The 25,925-nt window shown below is 41.8% G+C and overlaps 1 protein-coding gene across 2 annotated transcripts in view; it reads right to left on the bottom strand.

Annotated features, from left to right (window-relative positions):
• The window catches only part of rbpms2a (RNA binding protein, mRNA processing factor 2a), a 120,704-nt gene that overhangs the window by 57,889 nt on the left and 36,890 nt on the right, over positions 1 to 25,925 (bottom strand). For both annotated transcript variants that reach the window (XM_073025005.1, XM_073025004.1), the window contains 2 exons: positions 24,440 to 24,517; positions 15,737 to 15,775 (listed from right to left, as the gene is read on the bottom strand). In XM_073025005.1, the coding sequence (XP_072881106.1) occupies positions 15,737 to 15,775; positions 24,440 to 24,517 (117 nt within the window). The remainder of the gene's footprint in view (positions 1 to 15,736; positions 15,776 to 24,439; positions 24,518 to 25,925) is intronic.

The raw sequence follows: 25,925 nt of genomic DNA, 5'->3' as shown, positions 1-25,925 counted from the left end.
GTGTTGGATGCAGAGGTTCATGGGATGTTAGGCAAGGACATGTCGCAGTTAAGGCAAGAGAAGGATGGGGTGAGCACTGGTTTCTGGGAAATGGCAGCAGAAACCCCATCCTGTGAAGGATGACAGCTTTGATATCCTGGAAAAGAAAACTTCATTTTGGAAACAAATGCGGCAGTGACCAAGGAGCAGAGAGGAAAAAACAGCTTTTGCAGGAGACAGGGTGGGAAGAGGTATAGTCAAGATAGCCACAGGAATTGGTAGGCTGGTGGTCCTTGATCCATTATCAAGGACCCCAGTACCCTGGCCATTGCTGCTGGAAGGGACAGCAGCTTCTGGACCCACACCAGCTAGTTCAGGAGCAGTTACTATCTCTCGAACTGGGGGGTATATCTTCACCTGCCCCATTACTGAACTGTGCCCACAACCTATGGGTTCACTTTCAAGGACTTCTCATGTTTGATATTTTTTGCTTAAATATTTATTATATTTTTCTTTTGTATTTGCACAGTTTAGTGCCTCTTGCACATCAGACGTTTATCCGTCCTGTTGGGTGCTGGTCTTTCACCGATTCCACCGGTCTCTTGAATCAACTGTGCATCTCCACAAGAAAACGTTTCAGGGTTGTAAATGATGACACATGTACTTTGATAATAAATCTGAAGATCCCCACCTTCCCCCATATGGTGGGTTTAAATGGCCAAGGTCAGCACAAGTACCGAATTAGGGACAAGTTTCTGACACTCAGTTTCAAAAGTCACAAACCGACTTCCATTCAGAATCAAGGATTATAGTGTAGCCTATTTGATCTGGGCAGTGTGGATTTCTTTATTAAGGGATACCTTTTAAGTTTTGACTGTGGTGTTTTCACTAATGTAGTTGCCACAAGTAGCCTTAGAGCATTCCAGTTTCATTAATGCTTTCTTCCTCTCCCCCCCCCCCCCCCCACCTTGCATCGGAGCTGAAGGTCTCCTACAGCTCTTGCCAGCAGAGTTGACAGGTTTAATTAGAATTAGTTTCTGGAGATTTCATGCAGTTGTCCCACGCCCACCACTGAAAGGCAAAACTTGCAACCTCCCAGATGAGAAGTCAATTGCCTGTTGGGAATGTCGTACACTATTTCCAATTTTACAGTTAGTACCAAGATTTTACCCCCTTTCCAGCCGTACACAAACCAACCCTCCAGGGAGGAAATGGCTAATCCAGGGGGTATAATTTGAAGGTGATTAGAGAAAACATGGGGGGGGGGGGGGGGGGGGGTGGTCAGAAACGAGTTTTCCTAAAAAAAAAGTTTGTGCGAGGAATATCCTGCCACTTAAACTTAGGCACATGGATGGTAGAAAAATGGACTCCCTATGTTTTGGGGGGGGGGGGGGGGGGGAGGAGGAGGGTTAGATTAATCTACTGGGTTGAAAGATTGACACAACATAGTAGGCCAAAGGGCTGGTAGTGTGCTGTAATATTCTATGTTTTAGTAACCTATTCCCCAATTTTAGTTTCTCTACGCAGTTCATATCCCATTTGCTCAGTACTGAGTTAGGAATGCAACCAATTTGCTGTTAAGTGAATTAATATCTTAATATAATGTTGAAGGGTAAACACAACAATGTAGGCCAAGGGTTTGTACAGTGCTGTAGTTGTTTTTTGTGTTCTTAATTTTGCCATAGTATGAAAGCAATTATACACAAGTTAAAATGAGGTTATTTATCACTCATGTTTGGAAACTGGGGTATTAAGCTTCAATTAAAATGACAGTCCATACTAAACATGGGCACAGAAAGCAAAACATTTGAAGAGAAGCATTTGTTATCTTCCACAGGAAACTAGCTTGGAGAGATTTGGAATCCAAAGAATGTTTTAATGAGCTGCAGCATATACAAAATACTGGAGAGCCGCCTGACAGCACTTGAGAGATAAAGCACTACATGAAGTCACAGCACGGAAACCAGCCACGTCCATTCTGATCAACTACCTCTCCAAATCACCAAGGCATGGGCAGCCTTGGGCCAGGTGGTGGTAACTGGCAAGTGTCTTTCTACATCTTCCAGTCCCAGTAGAGTACCTGCTTCTATTTATTGGGCAGCCTACTCCAGATTCAAGCCACAAGTTATTACTCTGATCTGCTCTAACCTGAACCTACTGAAGCCCCTTTGAAGGCCTCAATGAAACCTGTCAAATATTGAAAGGGTGTGCAGAGGACATTTCCGACAGCGGGAGAGTCTGGGAACAGAGGGCACAACTTCAATGCAAGGACGTCCCTTGAGAACAGATTAGGAGAAATGCCCTTAGGCAGCGGGTGGGGAATCTGAAATTCATTACCACTAACAGCTGCAGAAGCCAAGTCATTGAGTATAATTAAAGCAGAGGTTATCAAAAGGTTACAGGGAGAAGGCAAGAGAAGGGGTTTGAGGGGGTAATAAAATCAACCAGGATCAAATGGCAGAGCAGACTAGGTGGGCTGAATGGACCACTTGCTCTCATGAAGACCAACCTTTTAACGTTAAGCAGTTCTGCCATGGGGAAGTTTCCCTGCCGTTTACTCCATGCCTCCTAATCTTGTATACCATTCAGGTTCTGTTCTCTTCCCCGACTACTAAACTGCTGGAGAACAAGTCCAGCCCATCTAGTTGCCTGCCATAACTGAAGTGCTCCACTTCAAGGCAACTTCTCTTCACCCTCCCCAGTACGATCATAAAGTCAAAATCAAAGCCGAGCTGGTCATAGGCATGGCAGAAGCAGCATTCGCCATACACAATTTACAACTATAGTGCAGCTACCAGAACTGTGCAAAGTACTCCAGCTGTGACTTCAAGTACAATACCTCTACCTTTATATTTATGCAAGTACCCCATGTCTTTAAGCACTTTTGACTTGGTGGTGTTTTTTTTTTTTTAAAAAAACACTGTAATAGTTTCTTCCAGCTCAACAAGTCTGTACCACTCAATTCCATCCACTCGACCAATTATCCTACTAACCTTAAAGCTTCAGAATGTGGAGAAAAGCAGAACACTTGAAGGATCCAATGCAGTCACAGGGAGAATGAGTTCCTTACAGACAGTGGCAGATTTGAGCCCCCGGCTGCCTGCACTGTAGTAGTTATGCTAACCACTATGCTACTGTGCCACGTGTACAAAGTTATATACTAATATATTACTCCATACTCCCTAGGGACACACCATTGACTTTCAACACCTAGACCACCCCCACCGCCCCTTGCCCGAAGTTGATCACTTGTACATTTACTGACCTGCAGTGTGGAACAGACCCTTCCAACCCTTTGAGCTGTGCCACCCAGCACTCCAAGTTCAACTCTAGCCTAATCATGAGACAATTTACAATGACCAATTAACCTACAATTTTGGGCTGTGATAGGAAACCGGAGCACCCAGAGGAAACACACACTGTCACGGGGAGGATGTACAGATTCCTTACAAGCAGCAACGGGAATTGAACGCAGGTCACTGGTACTGTAAAGCACTGTGCTAAACACTACACTACCATGCTGCCATATTAGGATTAAATTCATTAATCTGCCCATCATACCAACTCATCACCCTAACAGTTGTTTGAATTTCCAGCATCTGCAGATTTCCTCGTGTTTGCACCCTAACAGCCTCAATCAGCAGCACCACCAGTTCATATCTACGAACTCTCAGTATATATTCACTTGGCTAGTTTACTTAACAGCAAAGATTCTAGTACAGAGCCAGAGGATCCCCAACTACAGAACAATGCTGCACTCATACCACAAATTAATTTTGGATCCAATTTACTAGATGTTTCTGGACATGCAGGCTTTGATCCTTTAAACTGTTCCAAGTGGGAACAAGGCCTTATTGAATTTATGCATACTACATCATCTGCATTTTCCTCAAATGTTAACTCTTCCAAAATATCAACTTGGTCATACAGGATCTCCTAAAGCTTTGCTGACCATCTGATTAATTGCTGCTTTTCCAAATGCAGATTGATCACAATACAACAGTTTGCCTACCACTGACAATACAGACACTCAGGTCTGTGATTTAATCTGTTGCATCTTTGCTGCTGCTCTTGAACAAGGCTACCCATCTTCTGGCATCTTACCTATAAAGTTTGTAAGACTCTGGCAGGGCCCCAGCAGTTTGGAATGCATTCTCACCAAGCCAACAACCTTTTGAAATGACAAAATGCAGTAAAATTTCACTCCGCCCCCAACCCTTTACAAAACTTCAAGTACAATACTCCCGTCTGTATTCACAAAAAGGTAGTATTAAGACCACCCATCTCTAGTTATCCTCTTACCATTTAAAATGATTTTGTATCTTCCTCAGTCTTGTCTGCCAGGAGATAATTCATGGTCCCTCCACCTTCCAAAACATTTCCCTTTTGCAAAGATCTTCCTTTTCAATTTGCCCACCATGGTGTAGGCATGCCTGGAAGTGGCTGATGCAGTCTACTTCGACTGTCTTACAATACTGAACCAGCCCACTTGTTCCAGTCTTACTTCTGCCACTCCACTCCTCCCCTCTCTCTTCTCCCCCCCACCTCCAGCATATTCAGTTTCTTCATTTTCAGACCACCTTTAAGCCTTCAAGAAAACACCTTGAAGCTTAGCGTATGGTAAACATCATAATACTTTGACAGTTAAACCACTTATCTACTGCAGCCACATTCACCACAGATTCAGAACTGCCTCCTTTAGCAAGATCAATGCATTGCCTCAAGAAAAGTCTTCCTGCATTCACATCAACAATTGCACACCAAGCCTTTCACACTAAAGCAATCCAAATTACCATCAAGTTGAAATCCCCAGCCTACCAAATGCCCTTCTGCTTTTACTTCCTGATGGTGGTATGAACATCCTCTCAAAGTGATCACATTGTCTCCAATCTCTACCCACATGGCTTCATCTGAAGCTGACATCCTCCCTCAGGCATGGACATCTAACTGCAAATTCAACCCCCCCCCCCCCCAAAAAAAAACCACACCCGAAGACTCCAAGCAGAAATGTGCCTGCAAGTCTTGCTTTTCTTCCGACTGTCTCTAGCAGTATCACATGCACATTTGTTGATTATGTCCCTTGTAGTTTGCAGTTAACCTCTAATCTCTTTGATCTGAGCAAGCATGCACAAGTCTGGCACTAATTGTACAGACTTGATGTCCAACTGGGAAGATGTTACAGGTAAGGAAATCCATATTCCATTTCCCTGCCAATATTTTCTAAATTCTCCCAACAGTACCGCCCAGCTTCCCTGCAAAAATACTAGACATATAGATCAGGTTGCAAATACCTTCCTGCAGAAGTCACACAACCTAGAAAGCTTAAAGCCTTCCCTCCTCACTATCCCCTTAGCCACCATTCATCTGACCTATCCTCCTATACTCACCAGCACTAGTAGATCAGAGATTACCACCTGAGTAATCCATCTTTAACCTATAACCTGGTTATTCACATACATGTTAAAGGAAGCAATTCCTTGTAATAGCACCATGAGCAACCTTTGGCTGTTTGCCCCTCCACTTCCAAATACCCACAACTATTCCCAATCCTGGCAACCAGTGATATGCCACCCTAGATTCACATCTAGCTAACAGAAGCAAATCTCACCCTGTTGGTCACCTACCACAATAGCTGTGGATTTCTGGATGGCTACACCTCCCCAGGGAAGTAATTGTGACTTGTCAGACTGATGCAGCTGAATGCATCAGAACCAAATTTTATCAGCTTGGAATTAGTTTCCCTGATGGTAAAACTGCCAGTGCCACACCATGATCTCTGCTAGTTGGGACTTCATGCACTAAAAGCGTTGGATAGACATTCAACAGTAGCCAAGTTGATAGAGAAAATTACAGCAAGTTCAGGCCGTGGGTCAAACTGAATCATACAGTTGGCATAGACTGAATGGCCCATTTGGCCTCTTCTGTAGTTTAAATATGGAAACTTGGACTGCCACAAAACTGTAGGAATCTGATGGCCAAGTACAATTAGTTTTTCTTGAAAATTTTACACCAGAAATAGCATTCCTCAAAATGTATGCTCTTGGATGATTTAATATTTGGACTTTAACACACTAAGTTTGTTAGTTATTGTTCACATTCACAAAAGCACCATCTTCTCAACTCTGATCCAGAGGGGTACTTACTATCCAAACCAACCAGAATGACACAAGGATAAGATGGCTAGGGGATGCCCGACACTGATGACTGCCAGTCAAATCAACGGGTTGAAATTAGTTTCATGAGGAAGAAATTCCATTGCAGCCTAGTATAAAGGCTAATAAACTCATCAAATTTCATGGTTATTTCTGAAAATCTAATTGCTATGGTATGAGAGAAATGGATCATCCATTGCAACACTACTCCCCTACACACGCCCACCAAATGAGAATTCCCATACTAAGTGGCTGTCAATGTAGCTAAAGGGCAAGTAATTGAGAATAAAAGCACAATTCAAACCATGTTCTGGTAAACTGAAGTCACTGTACTTCCAGCATCAGGTCACAATGAATGACTGAGATGGAAATTCTCCACCAACTCAGTTGTTTTAAATCTGAAGGAAACCATATCACATACCAAGACAGACTTAGGTTTCACTGCTCTGCTTTTCATGCCAAGTAGAAACAAAAGCTCCTACAAAGGCTTGTGGAGGGACAGAGATGTGACTCAAGTCTGCATTGAATTTGTCCATTTGGCCGAAACCAACTTGAATTTGCTGCATCACAGAAATCGCATCTCACAGCACAATGGAGTGACAATTAGCATTCAAATTGCTCAAATAGGGATCCCACCCCAGATAGAACTCGAATTTTAAAGATGTTAATGGTTGCTCATTTAATTTCCTTGTTTGCCATTTCATGTGATGTTGGCTTTTAGCAGTTCACAGTGAATGAATATACTCAAGATCTCCCGGACCAGCACCACTTGCAGTACATCATATGGGCTTAGGTGAAGCTTGCTTGTGTTTGAAACCAAGATTGGCTTCTACTAGAAAGATTACTGCAGTCCAACAATTTATCATTGGAGTGGAGGTCTGTGCAACTGAGACAAGGATGGGGGTAGCTTACAAGCTGAAAGGTTACATTTAGTCCAATTTTAGATCCCATTGGAAGCCATTAAACAATGGTGCTGGAACTACAATCAGATCAAAGAAAAATTAACCAGCACTATCATTTAGGTTCACAAACCCCCAAGGTTATAGAAAGTTTGGTTTTTGCACCTGTCATGTATTAGCCTAGATGGCCTTTTTGACCAATTCAGTGGAAGACAAGAGATTGAAAACATCAGTGGCCTTTAGCAAAACTCCAAATCAAATGGCAATTCCACCCATAGTACAATTTTTCACTGTTGGGATTTGTCAAAAGTATATCTGAACTGCTTGTATTCATTAATGAGAACAATGAAGTTTGATCAGCCCCACCCATATCAAATTTAGTTAATTGTTTAAAATGTTGAATATATATGTCTATACGATTAGGCAAAGCTGACCAAAACATCATTGAAATAAACAGTTTCTCCTCTTGCACATTTACCCTGTTGGTGACCATGGGTGATGTCCATTAGGAAGGTCCATGCTGAAGCTTTGATGAAATCAGAAAGAGTGTTAAACCATCTGATAGTTTGTCCATCAAAAAAAAGTGGCATGCAATGCTCTGGTGTACAACGATTAGGTATTGATCAAAGCAAGTGATTTGATCTTCACCAGATGAACAATTTAAGGTAACTTTCAAGCTAAAAGCACTGAGTAAATCAAAGCTGTGAACAAGCTTTCTTCTGCAGAGAACCCAAAGAGAACAGTGGATTCAGCAGGAAGATGAATGCATGCAATACCAGAAGGGGTGTACTGTATGCATAATTTTCTGATAGATTGAGTATGATAACAATGGTTCTTGTGTTATCCACACATTTTGGAGAATTTAAATTTAATGCATATACTGAAGGAGGCAAACTTTGAACATGGCAAGAGTTTGTTTTTGACAAGGTTCTACAAGAAATCAGCTCCAGAAGGTTAGTCTCCCTAAGATACAAGGCAAGTTGGATCCAAAGTTGGCTTGGGAATAGGAAGCAGACTGATTGATACGAAATGAAAATTGTAGGTTCACAGAGGATACCAAAATTGGTGTTGACAGCGAGGAAGATGGTCAGAATTGATCAGAAAAATAGGCACAGTAATTACATTAGGAATTTAACAGTGTTAAGTGCAGTGATGCGATGTACACAATGAACTGTCGGGCCTGAGGAAGTACAAGCGAGGATCCTGGTGCACAAGGCCAAGGATACGGGAAGTTGGAGCAAGCCAAATACGATGAAGGCATATGGATACCTTTCTTCATTAGCTAGGATGTGGTAATGAGAGCAAGGTTATGGTACAAATTTTTAAACATTGGTCAGGCCATAGCAAGATGACTGAACAATTTGAGTCACATTATAGGAAGGACATGAAGTTGCAGAGGAAATGTACCCAGTGGCTGGGTTTTGTTATTTCCTGGAGCAGGACAGATCGTGGATAAGTAAGATATTAGGGAACCTTCCCCCATAGATGGGTGTCCAAATCTAGAGAGTATAGCTTTGGGGCAAGTGCAATGAATTTACAGGGGATATGACAAAAGAACTTTACAGGAGTCCCAAATTGTTTTCATGCCAGTATTGTAAAATAGCATTCTTGATTTTTCAAAGCACATGAATTGTATTACACTGGCACATTACTTAGCACTAGCCCCAGAATATAACTGGAGGCCTCATTTCTCCCGTCCATATTCCCACATGCACATGCCCCTCTGACTCAACATTCAAGTAGACAAGCCCATCCTACCAGTATCACAGCTAATCATCCAAATTCAGTACCCACTTTCTTCTAATACTCCTCAATTTCTTTAAATATACTTGAATTCTGCTTAATGATTGTTTCAACTGCTTTAAGTAGCAAGCAATTCCATAGGTCAACACCAGATATAATGTCTGCTCTACATGTCTTACTAAGAATGACGGATAAACCATGTAGGACTGAACCACCGGATTCCCAAGATATCAGGAACATCCTTATCGCATCTACCCTGTCCAGACTTGAGGTGTAGGTTTGAAATTCCCCCCAATTCTCCACAACTCTCAAATACAAAGCCAGCCCAGCTTCAGTCCTACCATTCCAAAAAACAAACCAATTTTGATGAGCATTTTCTGCATTCCCTTCATAGAAAGAACATTGCTCCTCATAAATGAGACAAAACTGGCACAATGTGAGACACGATTTCACCAGTAGACATCTCTAGCCTTAATAACTGAGATCTCCAAGGTTCCCAGGCCATCTATCCTCATCCACCTGGTACATCTCCAGCCCTACTTTGACTGGTATACAAGGACACCCAGGCCCCAATGGAAAAGGAATAGACAGAAAAGGTCTTGTAGCTATGCACACATGTACAGCAGCCAGTGTACAGTCTCACATTTATCCATTCTATAACTACACTTGCCACATACTTGCTCACTTCCCTAACCGTCTGCTTTACACCAGAGCTTTTCTGCATTCTCACTCTCACCAAGCTTTGTGTTACTTACAACCACGGATAGATTACATTTAATCCCCTCACTTAAGCAACATCAATACATTGATCAGTTAAGCCCTAACACTGCTCTACAAATACCCCACTAGTCATTGCCTGCCACTTTAACTATTCTTACTGCCTTTCCTTTTGATCCGTTCTCCATGTTGGTTACTTAGCCCCAATCCCATGCACTTCATTTCACACACTTTGGTGCTCCCAGGCTCAGTTCTTTAAGCTTCCAGTGCAACAGTCCAGCAGGATTTGCCACAAAATACATGGTAACAGGATCAGACAGAGTCAACACTGAAATACTCTACCAGAGGAAATAGAGCTGTTGAAATCAGTCTTAAGTGCTCTATTAAATGAACTTTAATAGAGTTGATTCAATATCAGCTCTATTACAGTTAATAGAATACTACATTACATCTAATAACCAACTATAACTTAATTATACGACTTTATCCAAGATTATATCTTTAGCATTTGATTGCTCAAGTTGGCAATCAATATTAGCATTTTCCCCATCACTCATAGGTCAACTGGTCTATATCTTATTTCCAGTGGAGTGGACTGATCAAAAGAGAGACTGCCCATAATCCCGGAACTTTCAAAAATAACCAATGTCCCAGTTTCTGGGAACAATGCAGCTTTTTAGGATTAAATCTAGTCAGTTTCTTACCCCAGAAAAGTATTAACACCAATTGCACTGAGTCTCCTCTATATTGGATCCTTCCTTGAAGAAACTCCCCAATGTAATCAAATGATCTCATTTCTGTGCACCACTCCCATTTCTGACTGTAATTGATCAACATTCTCCATACAGATCTGCAGGATGCTTTTACTGATCACTTTGTTCATTCAACATTACTTTTGTGCATTTCCCCCCTTTTTCTCTGTCCACCTTTGCAAAATTAAGCTGGTCTCAAACCCCAGTTCCATGAAATTTTTGGAAAAGTCGCTTCTACTTAGATCTAGCCCATGTTTCGTTTGTGAGTAAGTTCCCCTTTTTTTTTTCTTTACAATAGACTGGAAAGTTACCGTGTTTCATATCTGCACCCTAAATGCAAGGCTCTGCTTACCAAGCATCATTCTCTAATATGCCTCAGCCACTGTTCTATGACTGCTTCCTTAGACACACACATTGAGTGTGTTACCACAGAAATCCATGTCCTGGGGAGAGAGAGACAGAGGAGACAGCTACTTCCATCAGGAGCTGGAGAGACACTATAGTATTCAGGGAGTACATCATAGAGCAGCCACTGGCAGTCCCAGTCATTACCCCGCACCCGCTCGAGTTCCATATCTCAGAACTGAGCAGCCACACCTCCGCACCCCTCCCCTCCAAAGCCTATCCATTCTGAGGTGGGCTCTCCACACTGAGTTATTGTTGCAGGCACTAGTAGGGCAGGAGGGCCTCATGTGCCACAGCAATGGAGAGGCAGGGGTTCACAACCCTGAGCATTAAGCATACACATTAGAGAGAATGCCCCAGTCTTGATCAAATACAAAGTGTTGCTAACTCTGGCAGGATTATTAGCAAGCTCTGGACCAAGTTCCAATTGCAGGGATAAAGTGCTTTGTTCTAAACTTGGCATGTGCTCTTGATAAAGTTGTTACTTTACTTAGATTATTGGAAAGAGCTCTATGCAACCCACTTCAAATATCACTGGATGGATAGCAGATTGGAGATATGAGCAAAGTTTCACCCAGTGCCTTAATAGGATATGCCAATTATATATATATATTTTTTTAAACTTGGCATCCAGATTTTAAAAAGTCCAGCATTTTATGTATTGCACAAGTGACAAGAGATTCTGCAGATGCTGGAAATCTTAAAACATAAAATGCTAGAGGAATTCAGTGGGACAGGCAGCAACTGTGAAAGGAAATAAACAGTTGGTGTTTCAGACTAAAACTCTCCATCAGCACCTGAAGTAGTCTGGATTAGAGTTTAAAATTCTAACACCTAATAAATAGCCATAACCAAGTTTTAAGCCTCATTCTTGACTACTAAAACTCTGGATCGCAATATCACTCAATCCAACATAATAAATGGTCTGACAGAAAATGGACTGCTTATTCCCCTCTACAGAGGCTGCGGGACCCACCAAGTTCCTTCAGTATTGTGTTTGTGGTAAAGTGTTAGTCCAGTCCACTGATCGAATGGAATGAATAATCCAATCTTGTTCTGCCTTAAACAGAGATTTCCAGCCCTTTTTATACCATGGACCCCTGCCATTAACCAAGGGGTCCGCATACCCCAGGTTGGGAACCCTTGGCCTAAAGCTAGATGTCAAGTGCTTGGGAAGTCTGAAAGCAGGGTACAGTGAGGCAGGTTTAGCTGACTGCAGTTTGTGCTTCCACCATGCAAGAATGCCAGGGGTTCCCAACTGTTTTTAATGCCATGGACCCTTATTAATTGTTGACAACACTTCAAAAGCTATTTAAACAGTTCTTCCAACAAAATGGAAAACTATGGCCCAATATCATGGATTTGAAGAACAGTGGGTGAAGCAGAGGAACCTTATTCAAACACAAGAACCCAAGACAACCGCAAGATGGATGTCGAGATATTTCCATAGGTGGAGAATGATGAATGAGGGAATATGGAAAGAAAAACTATGACAGCCATTTTAAGGTCTCAAAATTCACTCAGGGGATGGTGAAATCTCTGGAATTTGCTATCTCAAGAATGGATGAGGCCAGATCATTAAATATTTATGTTGGAGACAAAGTATTTGAAAGATAAAAGACTACATTGGATTAAAATGGGACTCAAAAGGTCTCAAAGTGAATATGGAGATGTTTCCAATTGTGGGGGTGTCTCGGACCAAAGGGCAAAGCCTCAGATTTGAAGATGTCCCTTTAGAACAGAGTGCAGGAATTTCTTTAGGCTTAGCGGGGTTAAGAGATCAAGGGTGGCTATAGTCCAGCATGGACTAGGTAACCCAAGGGTCTGTTTGTGCTGTAAATCTCTAGAACTGTAGAGTCCGGCCAAATTATGAGCCTTCTCAAAAATTTGAATACCAGCAAATTTAGGAGGGTACAGCTGTTGGGATGGTGAAAGTTGTTGGATGTTTAATTCAGTAACTACACTGGATTGATACCCAAGATGTACCATTTTACCGGTTTAGTTGGTAGCAAAGCAATAAAGTCAGTGTACATTAACACATGGGCCCAATTTCCAGTGATTTGCTCAGCAAGTACTGCTGCACCAAATGACACATGATCAACTTAAAGAATATAAACCCCTGAAAAATCATTTCCAGATTTAGAATTAAATAACCAGATGGGTGTACATTTGCCAGGGCTGTAAATGAATGGCAGAATCCTGAAGGTTACAGTTCATTAGCTGGTATTTACGCAGGTGTCAGCCAAGTTAAATGCAAGAATATATGTGCAAGTGAAATATTTACTGCATTTATCAAGAATTAGATCTTCTCCATTTAAAGCTGCATGTAACATTTTGCAAAATGGTACATGAACTTCTGATAACCTTTAAATGGAGATCAAAAATATTCTATTAAAATAGCAGACACATTTGTCTGAAAATGAATCCCAGACAATACACTAGATGTGTTACACAGGTGTCAGTATGTATTGTGACTGGAAAGATTCATTCAATCAAAATCAATTTCAGAGCACCACAGGCTACAGTATATAGTAACACATGCATGTTGCCTGGTAGTACAGAGAGAATCAGCACCAAAAGAATTTCTAGGCACCTACTGTTCATTGTTTGGAACAAATTAGATTTGACTCCAGGGAATGTGCAACTTAACTTGAAGCTGATTTACTATCCTTATCTACAGTAAGCAATAAAAACCCTAGTCATTTTGAAACTCCAAGACAAAATCAAAAAAGCTTTGCTAGATACGGCAAAATATTCACGTGGAAGTAGTTTTTTTTAAAAAAAAATTTGGCCAGCGTCCAGCTTTGAAAGTGACATTGGGCAGGGAGGTACACAATCTGAAAGTCCCACACCATGTTCAAGAACAGCTACTTCCCTTCATCCAACCTGCACAGTCCTAATTACTAAATCAGTGTAGCAATAGTATGACCACTATGTATTACAATGGACTTTGTTCTATTGTGTTCTCATAAAAACACTAATGTTTTTCTTGGGAATGCTGCTCATCTCCTACGAGTCTCATGGGGCTTTACAGTGTCTCCTTTCCAGCTTTACATGTACTTGTCCACAATCACAAATTGTGAACCTGCAGCCATCTCCCACAACTAGTCCAATATTGCTCTGCCTAATACAGATTCAAACTTGACTCCTAAATTCACCGCTAGCCTTTGGAACTGACCTTTAAAAGCTCACCTGTAACAGGAACACCATTTTCTGTTGACATTAAGGCTTAGATGTTGCTCTAACCTATGGCATTAAGAAAGCATTGCAAGTCATCCTAACTCTAGTTGTGAAAGCTACCTATGGCAACATCTTTCACTGGAAGGTTTCAGAATCAGCTCAGCATTTCCCAGATGTCTAATACTAGAGGGCATACATTTAAAGCGAGGAAGCAAGTTCAAAAGGGGTTGCCAGAGGCAAGATTACCACCCCCCCCCCACCCCCCCAGAGTGCTGGGTGCCTGGAATGTGCTCCTTGGGGTGGTGACAGTCAGGTACATTAGGACTTGAAGATAGGCACATGAACGTGAGGGAAATGGAAAGGTAGGGGCATTGTGTAGGCAGAAGGGATTCGTTCACATTGAAATCTACAGCACATGACAGGCCCTTCAGCCCACTATGTTGTGCCGACCATGTAAGCTACACTAGAAGCAACGTAGAATTTCCCTACTGCATTTTCTATTTTTCTAAGCTCCATGTACAAGAGTCTCTTAAAGACCCTATAGTATCCACCTCCACCACCGTCGCCAGTAACGTATTCCACGCACCCACCATTGTGTGGAAAGAAAAACTTACCCCTGACATCACCCTTGTACTTACTTCCAAGCACCTTAAAACTGTGCCCCTTCATGTTAGCCATTTCAGCCCTGGGGAAACAACTCTGGCTATCCACACAATTAAGTTTAGTTGACATTTAATTAGTTCGGCATAATATTGTGGGCCAAAGGTCCTGTTCCTGTGTTCCAAATGTGGTGCTAGACTTTGCATGCATCATAGATGCAATCTTTACAACCAGTTTTGTCTTAACTACCAGATAACAAGGGAGGATGACAACCTGCCCCAAAGATCAGCAGAAGCTGGACTGAATAGTGAACAATAATGCTGAAGGAAGGAAGGCAAATTCTTTGCGGATGGCATGCACTCAGGTGATGTTGCCAGAATTGTTCAAGGATGCATGTGGGCTGGGAATGCCTTGGGGGGGGGGGGTGTTGGGGGTATGAGCAGTGAGGCAGAGGTTGTGCACATAAAACTTTTGTCCTGAAGCCTCCAAGCAGTGTTGAAGAGACCTCACAATGTAACAGTGAGAAAATGCATGATAAAATCAGTAACCGCATGGACAACATTACAGGCCCCTGTCCAAACCCCGAAATCCACAAACCAAGCAGCCAAAATAAAAGTTACATTACAAACTGGTGGTCAAAGAATGCAGTTAAAGTATTGGGCTGTAAATTATCATGGTATATAAAGGATGGGACTACTGAATTGTTCAAGGGGTTTCATCCAGCGCCAGTTTTCAGATTGAAGGGAGAAAACCTCAACACAAACTACACACAGACATGATTTGGGAATATTATTCTGAAAAATTGTTGAAACTCAAACCCCTAAAATGTTAAAGCTTACTGAAGTACAAATTATTATACTTGGGTTAACACATCGTGTCCAGTTGTAGAAATAATTTCTCAACTTAAATTTTACCGCACAGGGATGCAATATTGGATATTATCCCCATTCAGTTTGGGGATTTAAAACCAGATAAGGAACAGTTCATTTCAAAAACCTACACGTGAACAATACTTCAAAATATTAGTTTAAGAGTCAACTCTCTTCCTTCGCTGTCTCTGTGGGGGGGGGGGGGGAGGAGGAAGAGAAGAGAACTAAAAACATTCTGAAAAACATTGGCCCAAACCAAAAAAAAAAACAATAGACTTATTATGTAGATGACAATAAATCAGCCCTATAAATTCCAATGCTTAGGTGCAGCTAGGATTAGACACCAACAGATCAGGATTAAAAAAAAATAAAAACACAGAAAATTCTCATTTTCAGAATATTGAAAAATATTGAATATCGTTATAAAGAAAAATGCTTACCTGTTTTGAAGTGAGTTTGATCAGTGACCCTTCATACCCCTGATGGAAAAATAATTATATGGAGTAAAATACAACTTACTGCTTAAAGTACATAGTGAAGATTAGAAATGAACTTCAAAACTTGTGACTTGACAGAGAAACACTCAGGTCAAGGTGACTGCAATTAAACTACCCTCCAATCTAAATTAATATTTTGAATTTAAATAACACAGATATACATTGTCCAGCCAAATTACTCAACCGGTTTATTTGGATTCTTGACGTCAACTACTTGGGCACTAAGTAGTGCATCAAAGAATCAGAACATCTAATGCCAAGGCCTCCTTAAAAATCTGTGGGGCTGTTCAGAGCAGTCTGATTGCAAAAGCTTAGTGGGATTAAGTTTCACATCTCAACACCACAATCTAAAGGCAGCATTGTAGTCAGCTTTTATAACTGGCCAATCTACATTCTTAAAGGGTTGTGGGGCAAAGGGGCTTTGGAGAGACAACAAACCATTCTGAGAGACTAGCAGAATGTTTTTTTTTTAAATTCATTTTTGGGATGTGGGTGTCACCAGCTAAGCCAGCATTTATTGCCCATCCAGCTGCCTTGGAGAAGGTGATGATGAGCTGCCTTCTTGAATTGCTGTACTCCCTGGGGTGTAGGTACACCTACAGTGCTGTTAGGGAGGGAATTCCATGATTTTGACCCAGCGACAATGAAGGAACAGCAATACGTTTCTAAGTCAAGGTGGTGAGTGACTTGAAGGGGGATTTCCAAGTGGTGGTGTTCCCAAGTTTCTGCTGTTCTCGTGCTTCTAGATGGTAATGGTCATGGGTCTGGAAGGTGCTGCCTTAGGACTTTGGTGTGTTGTTGCAGTGCATCTTGTAGACAGTACACACTGCTGCAACTGTTCAATGGAGGGATTGGATGCTTGTGGAAGGGGTACCAATCAAGTTGTGCTCACAAGTCCCATAGCAGAGTTAAAAGCCTGGTGGGGAAAAAGAAAATGCTGGAAATTCAACAGAATGCTAAAAAACTCAGCAGCAGACAGCACCTGAGGAAAAATATTTTTTCCCCCTTTGACAACACGCTAGAGGAATTTAGCAAGTCAGGCAGCATCTATGGAGAACAAGCTGTTGATGTTTTCAGGCGGAGATCCATCATCAGGATTGCTTTGTCACACACAGATGCTGGTTTGACCTGCCCAATTCCTCCAACAGATTTTTTTTTTCCTCCAGGCTCTCCATGTGCAGGTTTGTGACTAAAGGACATCTTCAAAAGGCAATACTTCAAAAAGTTGGTGTCCATTAATAATCCCCACTGCCTAGGACACTCATTATTGCCGGGAAATAGTACAGGAGCTTAAAGACTCAATGTTTTATTAACAGTTTCTTCCCTTCTCCCATCATTACCTACTATTTTTTGCACTATAGATTTTAAAATAGTGGATTTCAGTCAATTGGGGTATATCAGGACATGCACATTTTGGCCTAATTAAGCAGCTAACTCAGCTGAAGTTTCACGGAAATAGTTAATGTATAAAAAGTTTAGCTGAATAACAAATTATGTATTTAAATAAATTACAGAACAAATTAGAACACTACCAATACTAGTAGCTGTAAAACTGGATTAGTTTCTAACAGTTGTTAAAAGTGGAAAGAGTGAGCAATTTCAAGTTCCTGGGTGTCAACATCTAAGGAGCTATCTTGGCGACAACAAAACAATGCAATTACCAAGACAACAGCAGCTACATTTCATTAGGTGTTTGAGGAGATTTGGAAAGTCAAAGACAGATGGACCATGGAGAAAGGCTTTATCCGGTACAGCGGGGGGTGGGGTGGGAAAAGAAGAGGAGAGGGTTAACTACACAGGATTGAAGTTATGTACTCCGTCTGCTTCAGCATAAGCATGAGCCTTCATAGCATCCAGGACATCAAGGGGCAATGCCTCAAGAAGGCAGCATCCATCACTAAGGACCCCCATCACCCAGGACAAGCCTTGTTCTCATTGCTCCCATCAGGGATGAGGTACAGGAGCCTGAAGGCACACACAATGATTCAGGAATAGCTTTATTCCCTCTGCCAGCAGTTTAATGATTGGACATTGACCCCATAACACTACCTCACTTTTTTTGCAATTATATATACACACTTACTGTAATTCAGTTATGTATTACATTGTACCAGTGCCACAAAAACAAATTTCATGATATGCTGTAAGATTAAACAGATTCTGATGGTGGAATTCATCCAGTGTATACTGCCATGTTTTTTTGGACTGGCTACAAATGAACAAAATCAGAACAGACAGATAATGAACTGCCTTCATACAATTCTTTGAACAATTGCATTGTCCAAATCGTTATTTTTATTGTAAGATTAAAGATTATAGGCGATACCCTTAAATTCTTTGTAATTCCAAACATGCTGAATTAGTGAAATTTTCATTTTCGCTCCAGGCCCTTTCTGGCATCTTCAAGCCTGAATGCTTGAAATCTCAGTGAGCAAAACAGTTCTGAAATATCTTACTGCTCATTTCTCGCCAATTATCAGTGACAAAAATTACTGCCTTTTGAACACACACACCTGACACTATTTAAAAACTTTACACTCCAAGCACAGTGTAGTGTCTCACATCCACACAAGTGCATGTGACTGAAACCTCAGCAACAGCCTGCTGTCTCAATGAAGTGGCATGGTATCAGAAAAAAAGGGAATCCCGGCTGTTTTCTGAATTAGTGTTTGCACTTCTCGAGTTGTACCAAAATAGCAGCTTGCCAGATTAACCAAAAGCCACTGTACATTTCTTACTGCAATTTACACCATGTCTAACACTGTACAGCAGCTGCAGAATCATGACATGTCAGTGATAATAAACATGATTCTGATTGAGATGCAAGTGGGAGAAACACAGGACAATGTCCATGATTGAAATTAGCCCAGGTGACTTTTTTATAAAGCCAATTATTGGATGTTAAGCTACTTCGCCTGACTAATGACTAGTTAATGGTGGGACTAACATTAATATCCCTACACAATACCTTCTCTCCCACTGAAAACCTTGCACCACTCTCCCAGATACAAGAGATTTTTCACATGCTGTAAATTCACTCTGCTGATCATCAGTTATGGAGAGGAATGAACAGTTGACATTTTGGTCTGATAACAGAGTTCCGATACACAAAATGGATGTCCACCTTGTGCTGCAGAGGATTGTCCTCCTCGTCCATCAGTTTAGTGGACTACTTGAAGGTCTTGATAAACCTTTCAGCTAACCCATTCGTTGCCGGGTTGTGAGGAGCCGACCAGAAATGTCTGCCGTCACTTTTCTTCATGAACAGTCAGAATTCTTCTGATGTGTACGGAGTCTGTTGTTACTCAATTTATTCTGGCAAGCCCATCTCTAGTGAAGATCATTCTCAGAGTGCAGATTGACTTTGCCGAGGTGGTCATCTTCACCAGTATAACCTCTGGCCACTCTAAATGAGCATGCACAGCAATAGGGAGTCCACAAATGGACCACAGTGCCTGTGGGGGTTGCATTTTGAACAGATTTTGCCAAGTTTTCAACCAGTTTATTTATTCCCAGGTTAAACTTCATTTTGACTACATCCTTCATGCAGATTTTCTAACACACTGGTGCAGGAGTTTAGAGGAAACCACAACGGGATCCACACAGACTTGGCACACACCGACATTTGGTCTCATCTCACCAAGAACTCTGGAAACAAGGTTACCATGAGCTGGATATCCTTGCATGGTGATGTCACAGCCTTTTGACAATGTCAGCCCACTCCTTGCTCCCCTTTGTATTTTGGAATTTGTTACCGGCAACTGGTCCACCAATATGGTGTGGAACACTTCTGCTGGGTCATAGTATGAAGAAACACTTCTTCAGTTGCCAATAGTGGAAGAGGCAACAAGCCATCAGTGTTGCTGTGTTATTTGGTACCCTTGAACTCTATGTCATAAGAGTGGGCTCCAAAGAACAGTGCCCAGTGTTCTAACCGGGTAGCAGTCATCCCTGGAATTTCCTTCCAGGGATTGAAAACGGACACTAGGTGCTGGAGATCTGTCACTAGTGTAAACATTCGTTTGTAGAGGTAGTGGTGGAACTTCTTTATTCCGCACACTAGACCAAGAACTCCTTGTATGATCTGTGCGCAGTTGCGTTCTACACTCATCACCAATCTTGAAGCAAACATAATTGGGTGCTCAAGTCAATCTTTCATAATTGATAAAACCCTCCAATGGCATAAGGGGACGCATCGCACACCAGTCTGATGTGCAGGGATGGGTCACAATGGGTGAACAGTTCATCTAATGTTACTTGGCTCCCTCGAATGCTTTTTCACATCTTTCTGACCATTCCCCACTTTGCTCCTGTCTGTAACAGTGCATTTAATGCATGCAGTTCTGGGGCAACGTTAGGGAGAAACTGGTGGCAGTAGTTTACAAGGCCCAAGTTGTGACACATCTTCCAGTTTGAGTGCTTGTAGCACTGCTTCAATCTTGGTGACTTGTGTAAGCCGTGCTTGTCAATGACATGTCCACAGTGAGATTTCATTCATCTCTGTGCACAGACCATACACATTCAGCCTGGTAAGCACTTTACCATGATCTGGAGGAGCCCTTCATTTTTGACAGTCATGATATAATCAAGGTAACATTGTGCTCCTGGGCTATCTTGGCGAACTCGGCCCATTGCTCTTTGCCAAATTGCTGGTGCTGATGTGACGCCAAACGAGACAATTATACTGGAACAGTCCCTTGTGAGTGTTGATTGTGAGGAACTTCCTGCTCGACTCCTCAATCTCCATTTGCAAATAGGCTTGTGACAAGTCAATCTTTGAAAACCTCTCCCTGCCTGCCAAAGATGCAAAACAAAAATATCTTCTATCCACGGCAGGGAATACTGCACGGTACGTAGCACTGGGATAATGCTCACCTTGAAATCCTCACATATGCAAATAGCTCCAGATCGTCCATTCTTGATCACTGGACAACGGATGTGGCTCAATCACTCCACTCGACCTTGGAGAGAAGATCTCTGCAGTTCCGCATCCATTTTAAGACACAGCACACAAGACACTGGACACGCTTTATGGAATCTTGGTGTTGCTTTTTTATCCCATTCAATTCTGGGATTCATAAGTCTTTGAATTTTACTAATTCTCCTCAAACACCTTCTAATTAGCATTAAGCAGCTGTGTCAGTGTCTGGTCAGTGCTACATTTGGGCTGCCATTACCCATTGATGTCACACACAGCTTTCCTGAGTGCCCGTCTAGCTGGATTTTTCACAACCGTTCAGTGCTGGCCCTCCACACGTCACATTTACTTTCAGTTGGCCTTTGGGAGACACTTGCACCTCCAAGTCTTCAGCATCACTGAGGTCTTCTCTAATGGCATCTTAGAAAACAGTCTGTTCTAGTCAGCCTCTGGATTTACGGACAAAGCTGACCCTGTATCCAGTTCTACACCAGACATCCGTGGTGATCCGCATGATTTTGTGATCTGCTTCAGTAATACTACGCAATTCTAGCACGACAGCTCACCTTCAGACTGTTGTCCGTTTCACATTCGGTCACTCTATATATGCATTTCCTTAGTTCTGAGAGAGAAACTTTTCACTGGCCGCTTTTTCTCCTTGGTTGTGCTTTTTGTTTGACTGCACACTGTGACCTTGTCTGTGACACTCTCTGCAAACTTGTTCCTTGAACCAGTCATTTGCATCATGGGAGGATTGGCCACATCAATAACATCTTTGGCATTTGCACCATTCAGGGACACTTTGTGCATTTCACATTCTGTCCACCTTTTCTGTAGTTCTGCTGCATCCTTTGCTGCAGGCTCTAACAATATTGCAATGGTCAATGCCTGTTCTAAGGTTAGGTCTCATTCAGACAGTAGCCTCTTTTGAGTGCTTTGACAATGCATGCCACATACAGGCCTATCCCATAATGCAACCAAAAGTCCATCTCTAAAGTCACAGTACTGGGGATGTTTGCACAGCTCTGTTATGTATTCAGAAATGCTTTCATCTTTTGACTGGTTCCTTTTGTAAAATCTGAATCTCTCAGCTATTGCCAGTTTAGGGCTCAAATGATTTTTGAGAAATTGTAACAATTTTAAACATCTTACTTGCTGGCTTTGCAGGGGGAACTAAATTGCATAAGAGCCTGTACATTCTTGGGCTCATTAAGCCAAGAACTGCAGGGGCTTCCTTTTGCTCCTCCACATCGTTCACATTACAATACACATCCACACCCCAACAAAACGTGGTAGACACAGTGCAGCTCACTGGCAAAATCTTCCTCACCACTGAGCACATCTATTAGAGTACTGTTGCAATAAAGCAACATTCACAAGTTCTCTTCTCACTTCTAACATTAGGCAAGGAGGTATACGTGGCAGTAAGTTATTACCCATCGACCATCAAGCTCCTGAACCAGCATGGATAACTTCACTCACCTCAACTCTGAACTGATTCCACTATCTATGGACTCTATCAACTCTACAACACATGTTCTCAATATTTATTATTTTTAGTATGTGCACATTAGTTTGTCAGTCTTTGCACATGTAGAGCTTAATTATATTGTATTTCTTTGTTCTGTCAGGAATGCCTGCAAGAAAATGAATCAAGGTAGCATCTGGTGACATATACATACTTTGATAATAAGCTTACTTTCAAATTTGGAACTTGGCAGAATTTCCAAGGCAACTTTTGAAATGACTGGTTTCACTATTTGGATTAAAGACTTGTTTGAAAAGCTATTGAAAATTGCTTCCTCTTGCTCTGTAGGTTGGGTTTACATTGAAAGCACAATTTCGGCTCTCGATCAAAGCAAAGCTCAGGGTTAAAACAAGTCACTGACTCAAGTGCAAGCCTCAAGATAGCAGCGTGTTAACCCAAGAATGACCCATTACAATACACACCCCAATGAAATGCGGCAGACAATGCAGCTCACTGGCAAAATCTTCCTCACCACTCAGCACATCTGGGCTTGCACTGATCGCTGCAATAATGACCAATTTTTAAAACAACTTAAATCCTTGCATTGGAAGGAACAGGATTTAAAAGCTACTCTGCGAGGCTAAGTCTTAAAGTTTATTCCATTGCACAATTAAAATGGTCTAAAGCAAGCCAAAAGGCTGTGGCAAGATTGACAGCTGTTGTTATGACTACCAGAAGGACTCAGTCAGCACTGCTGGATTAATCTACCAATTAAATTTTCAGTTTATTAAACACACTCGCATACCAGTCTGCCAAATGATGAAGTCCAAGACATTAGCCAGGGAATGACAAGCTTTGTACAAAGGCCTCTTCATGCAAACTAACAGTCTTCAGAAGACAAGCATCCCCATGGAGGAAGGAGAAACAAGTAGTGAGGGAGACCACCTCTGTTCCACTTGTAACTAAAGCCAAACATGTTTATACAGGCTGTTCTAATTTTGCTAGTGAAGAAACTCATTCCCTCATTAAATTGTCCTGAAAGAAAAATATTCTACAGTAGTGCCAGCTACACAGTAATTTGCACCTTGACTTTGGTACTATGCACCAATTGCAGTTACACCACTAATGACAGACCAGCTATGTCATTCAGCAAAGATCAGAATCAGTTTTATCATCACCGACATGTCATGAAATTTGTTTTGTAGCAGTTCCCAGCACAATCCTTGCTGATATGATGCAAAGACACTTCAGTGTACACATGACAAATAAAACTTTAAAATTACTATGCATTACAATATAAAAATTAGTGCAAAGAGCAAAATAGTGAGGTAATGTTCATGGACTGATGACAGAAGGGAAGAAACTAACTTCAAGCTCCTGTATCTACATATCGCTTGCATGGTCTGTGGTACAGGGGCTAATGATTTCTGCTGGAACAAGTGGGAGGGAGCTTTGGGGTTCTAATATTTTAGATTTATTTTAGGGGTTCTTCTGTTTTGTGGATGTCGGCAAATAGTAGGAATTTCAGATTGTATACTGCATACATTCTGATATTAAATGGAACCAAGGGACCACGGAAGTAGAACCTTTAGTGGGAACCTTACTGAAAGTTCAAAGTACATACAATCACTATGCATTACCCATAGAATAAAAGACAGGACGTTTGGTTAGAGGAAACTCCCTGCTCAACTCTAGACGCTACAGTTGGACCTGGGTTGCTAGCGTTATGGCAGTGCTCCCTGTGATTGTGTGGGCTTCCACTGGGTCTCCTGGTTTGCTTCTGCATCCCAAGCACACAGATGCTGCAGGGTTATTGACCATTTTAAGATTCTCTAGTGTGCAAGCATGCAGTAGGAAAGAGGGGTGGGAGTGGAGAAAGAATAAAAAGGTGATCAGTAGTTGTTAGATTGGCAGTGTGGCCCTGGAAGGTTGCAAGGACTTTTGACCAGGGCTCAAGGAATGGATTCACAGCTCTTTGGAGAGCTGAGAATTTGCTTCCAAGTAAAAGTCAGTGCAGCACAATATTGCAAGCTCTTCAACACCAACCTTTGAATAAATTCAGTGAAGCAGTTGGAACATCAAGTTTTGGAATACTAAAAATATTTATCAAATTGCATAACTGTCAGGTGTTGTTAGTTTGATATTTATAAACTACAGGAGCTAAATGATTGCTTTGGTTAAATGACCTTGGAAGGGAGGACATCCTGATAACCCAGGCTAGGAACCAGCACAGATACATAAATCTACACTTCCAACTTACCTTGAAAGGCCGAAACAGTAGGTATAGCTCTCGTGGTTTAATATCCATGGGAAGACCACTGACAAAAAGTGTGCGGACCTAACAAAGAAAGAACAAATCGTCAAAATGTTGGCCTTTAGAGCAAGCTTGAGAAAATCTGCAGATGCTGAAAATCCAAAGCAACACACACACACAAATGCTGGAAGAACTCAGTCAGGAAGCATCTACAGAAAAAGAGTAAACAGTTGATCTTTCAGGCAGAAAGATTTCATCAGGACTGAGAGGGAAGGGAGTGTGGGGGGGGGGTGGGGGAGAGAAGATGCCCATTTTCTTCCCCCCCTCCTCTCACTCCCCCAAGTCCTGATGAAGGGACTCAGTCCGAAATGTCCATTGCTTACTCTTTTCTGTAGATGCTATCAGACATACCGGGTTCCACCAGCTTTGGGTGCGCGTTGGCTTTATAGCTATGCTTTTAGCATCACAGTTCCAATTTTAAAAAGGATTACAAAATACAATTATACTGAGTCTCAGTAGAATACTGGAATAATATTGTAGATCAAAGCAAGTCTGGGTCTGGGTAGACAGAAGGTGTGTTTATGCTGCTGACAGTTATCAGATTGAACATGCTCAAGTTGCAATGCAGGAGGATAAACAAGAGAATACATGACAACAGGTTATGAGCAGAGGAATTTTAAGTGCAGGTGCACAGATCCCTCCAGTCGGGAAGCATAGACTGAGGAACCAAAACAGTTATTGCAGGAGGTGTTTGTGCTAGAACAGGCAACAGCTTGGATACACTGAAGCGTACTGGTAACATGAAATTTATGGAAAGTGGGAGATTTAAAGGTTCACAATAAAAATGTCTAAACAGTGAACAGCAACGACTACTTCTGCGACTGCAGATTTAAATCCCTGAGCTGTAACCACACATCTGACAGGTTGCTCTGACGGAAATGCCATTACGAAAATTCCCCAAAAACCAGCCAAGCCCAGTGATCCGGTCAGTTAAAAAGTATTACCTTCTTAGCATTTCAAAGTACATACCTGTCACTATATACCACCCTGAGATTCATTTTCTTGCAGGCATTCCCAGAATGGAAATACAATAGTATTGATGGAAAACTGCAAAGACTGACAATCAATGCGCAAAAGGCAAAACGCAGGAAACAGTAACGCAAATACCGAGAACCTAAATTACAGAGGCATTTACCAAAAAATGTGCTGCTGTCATTGACACAAAAGACAAACAATAATACATGGCTCGTGCAGTTACAGAATGGCAGGTAGCTTTAAAAGCAGTGTAGTGTTGGGTGGTATCTCAGCCATCCACACCTCAGGCAAACTGAGGAGGAATTTCACCAGCACGTTTATACCATCTCCAAGGGATTACTACCCTAGATATTCTTAAATACCTAAATAACTATTCTTAAACACCTCATTCCGTCTGGTTAGCCTCCAACCCAACAGTATGAACATCAATTTATCAAACTTCTTATAATTTCTCCCC

This window comes from Hemitrygon akajei, chromosome 21, assembly GCF_048418815.1.
Source record: "Hemitrygon akajei chromosome 21, sHemAka1.3, whole genome shotgun sequence".
Taxonomy (NCBI): domain Eukaryota; kingdom Metazoa; phylum Chordata; class Chondrichthyes; order Myliobatiformes; family Dasyatidae; genus Hemitrygon; species Hemitrygon akajei.
Note: the sequence above shows the minus strand (reverse complement) of the source record. Positions and strands in the feature narration are given on the sequence as shown.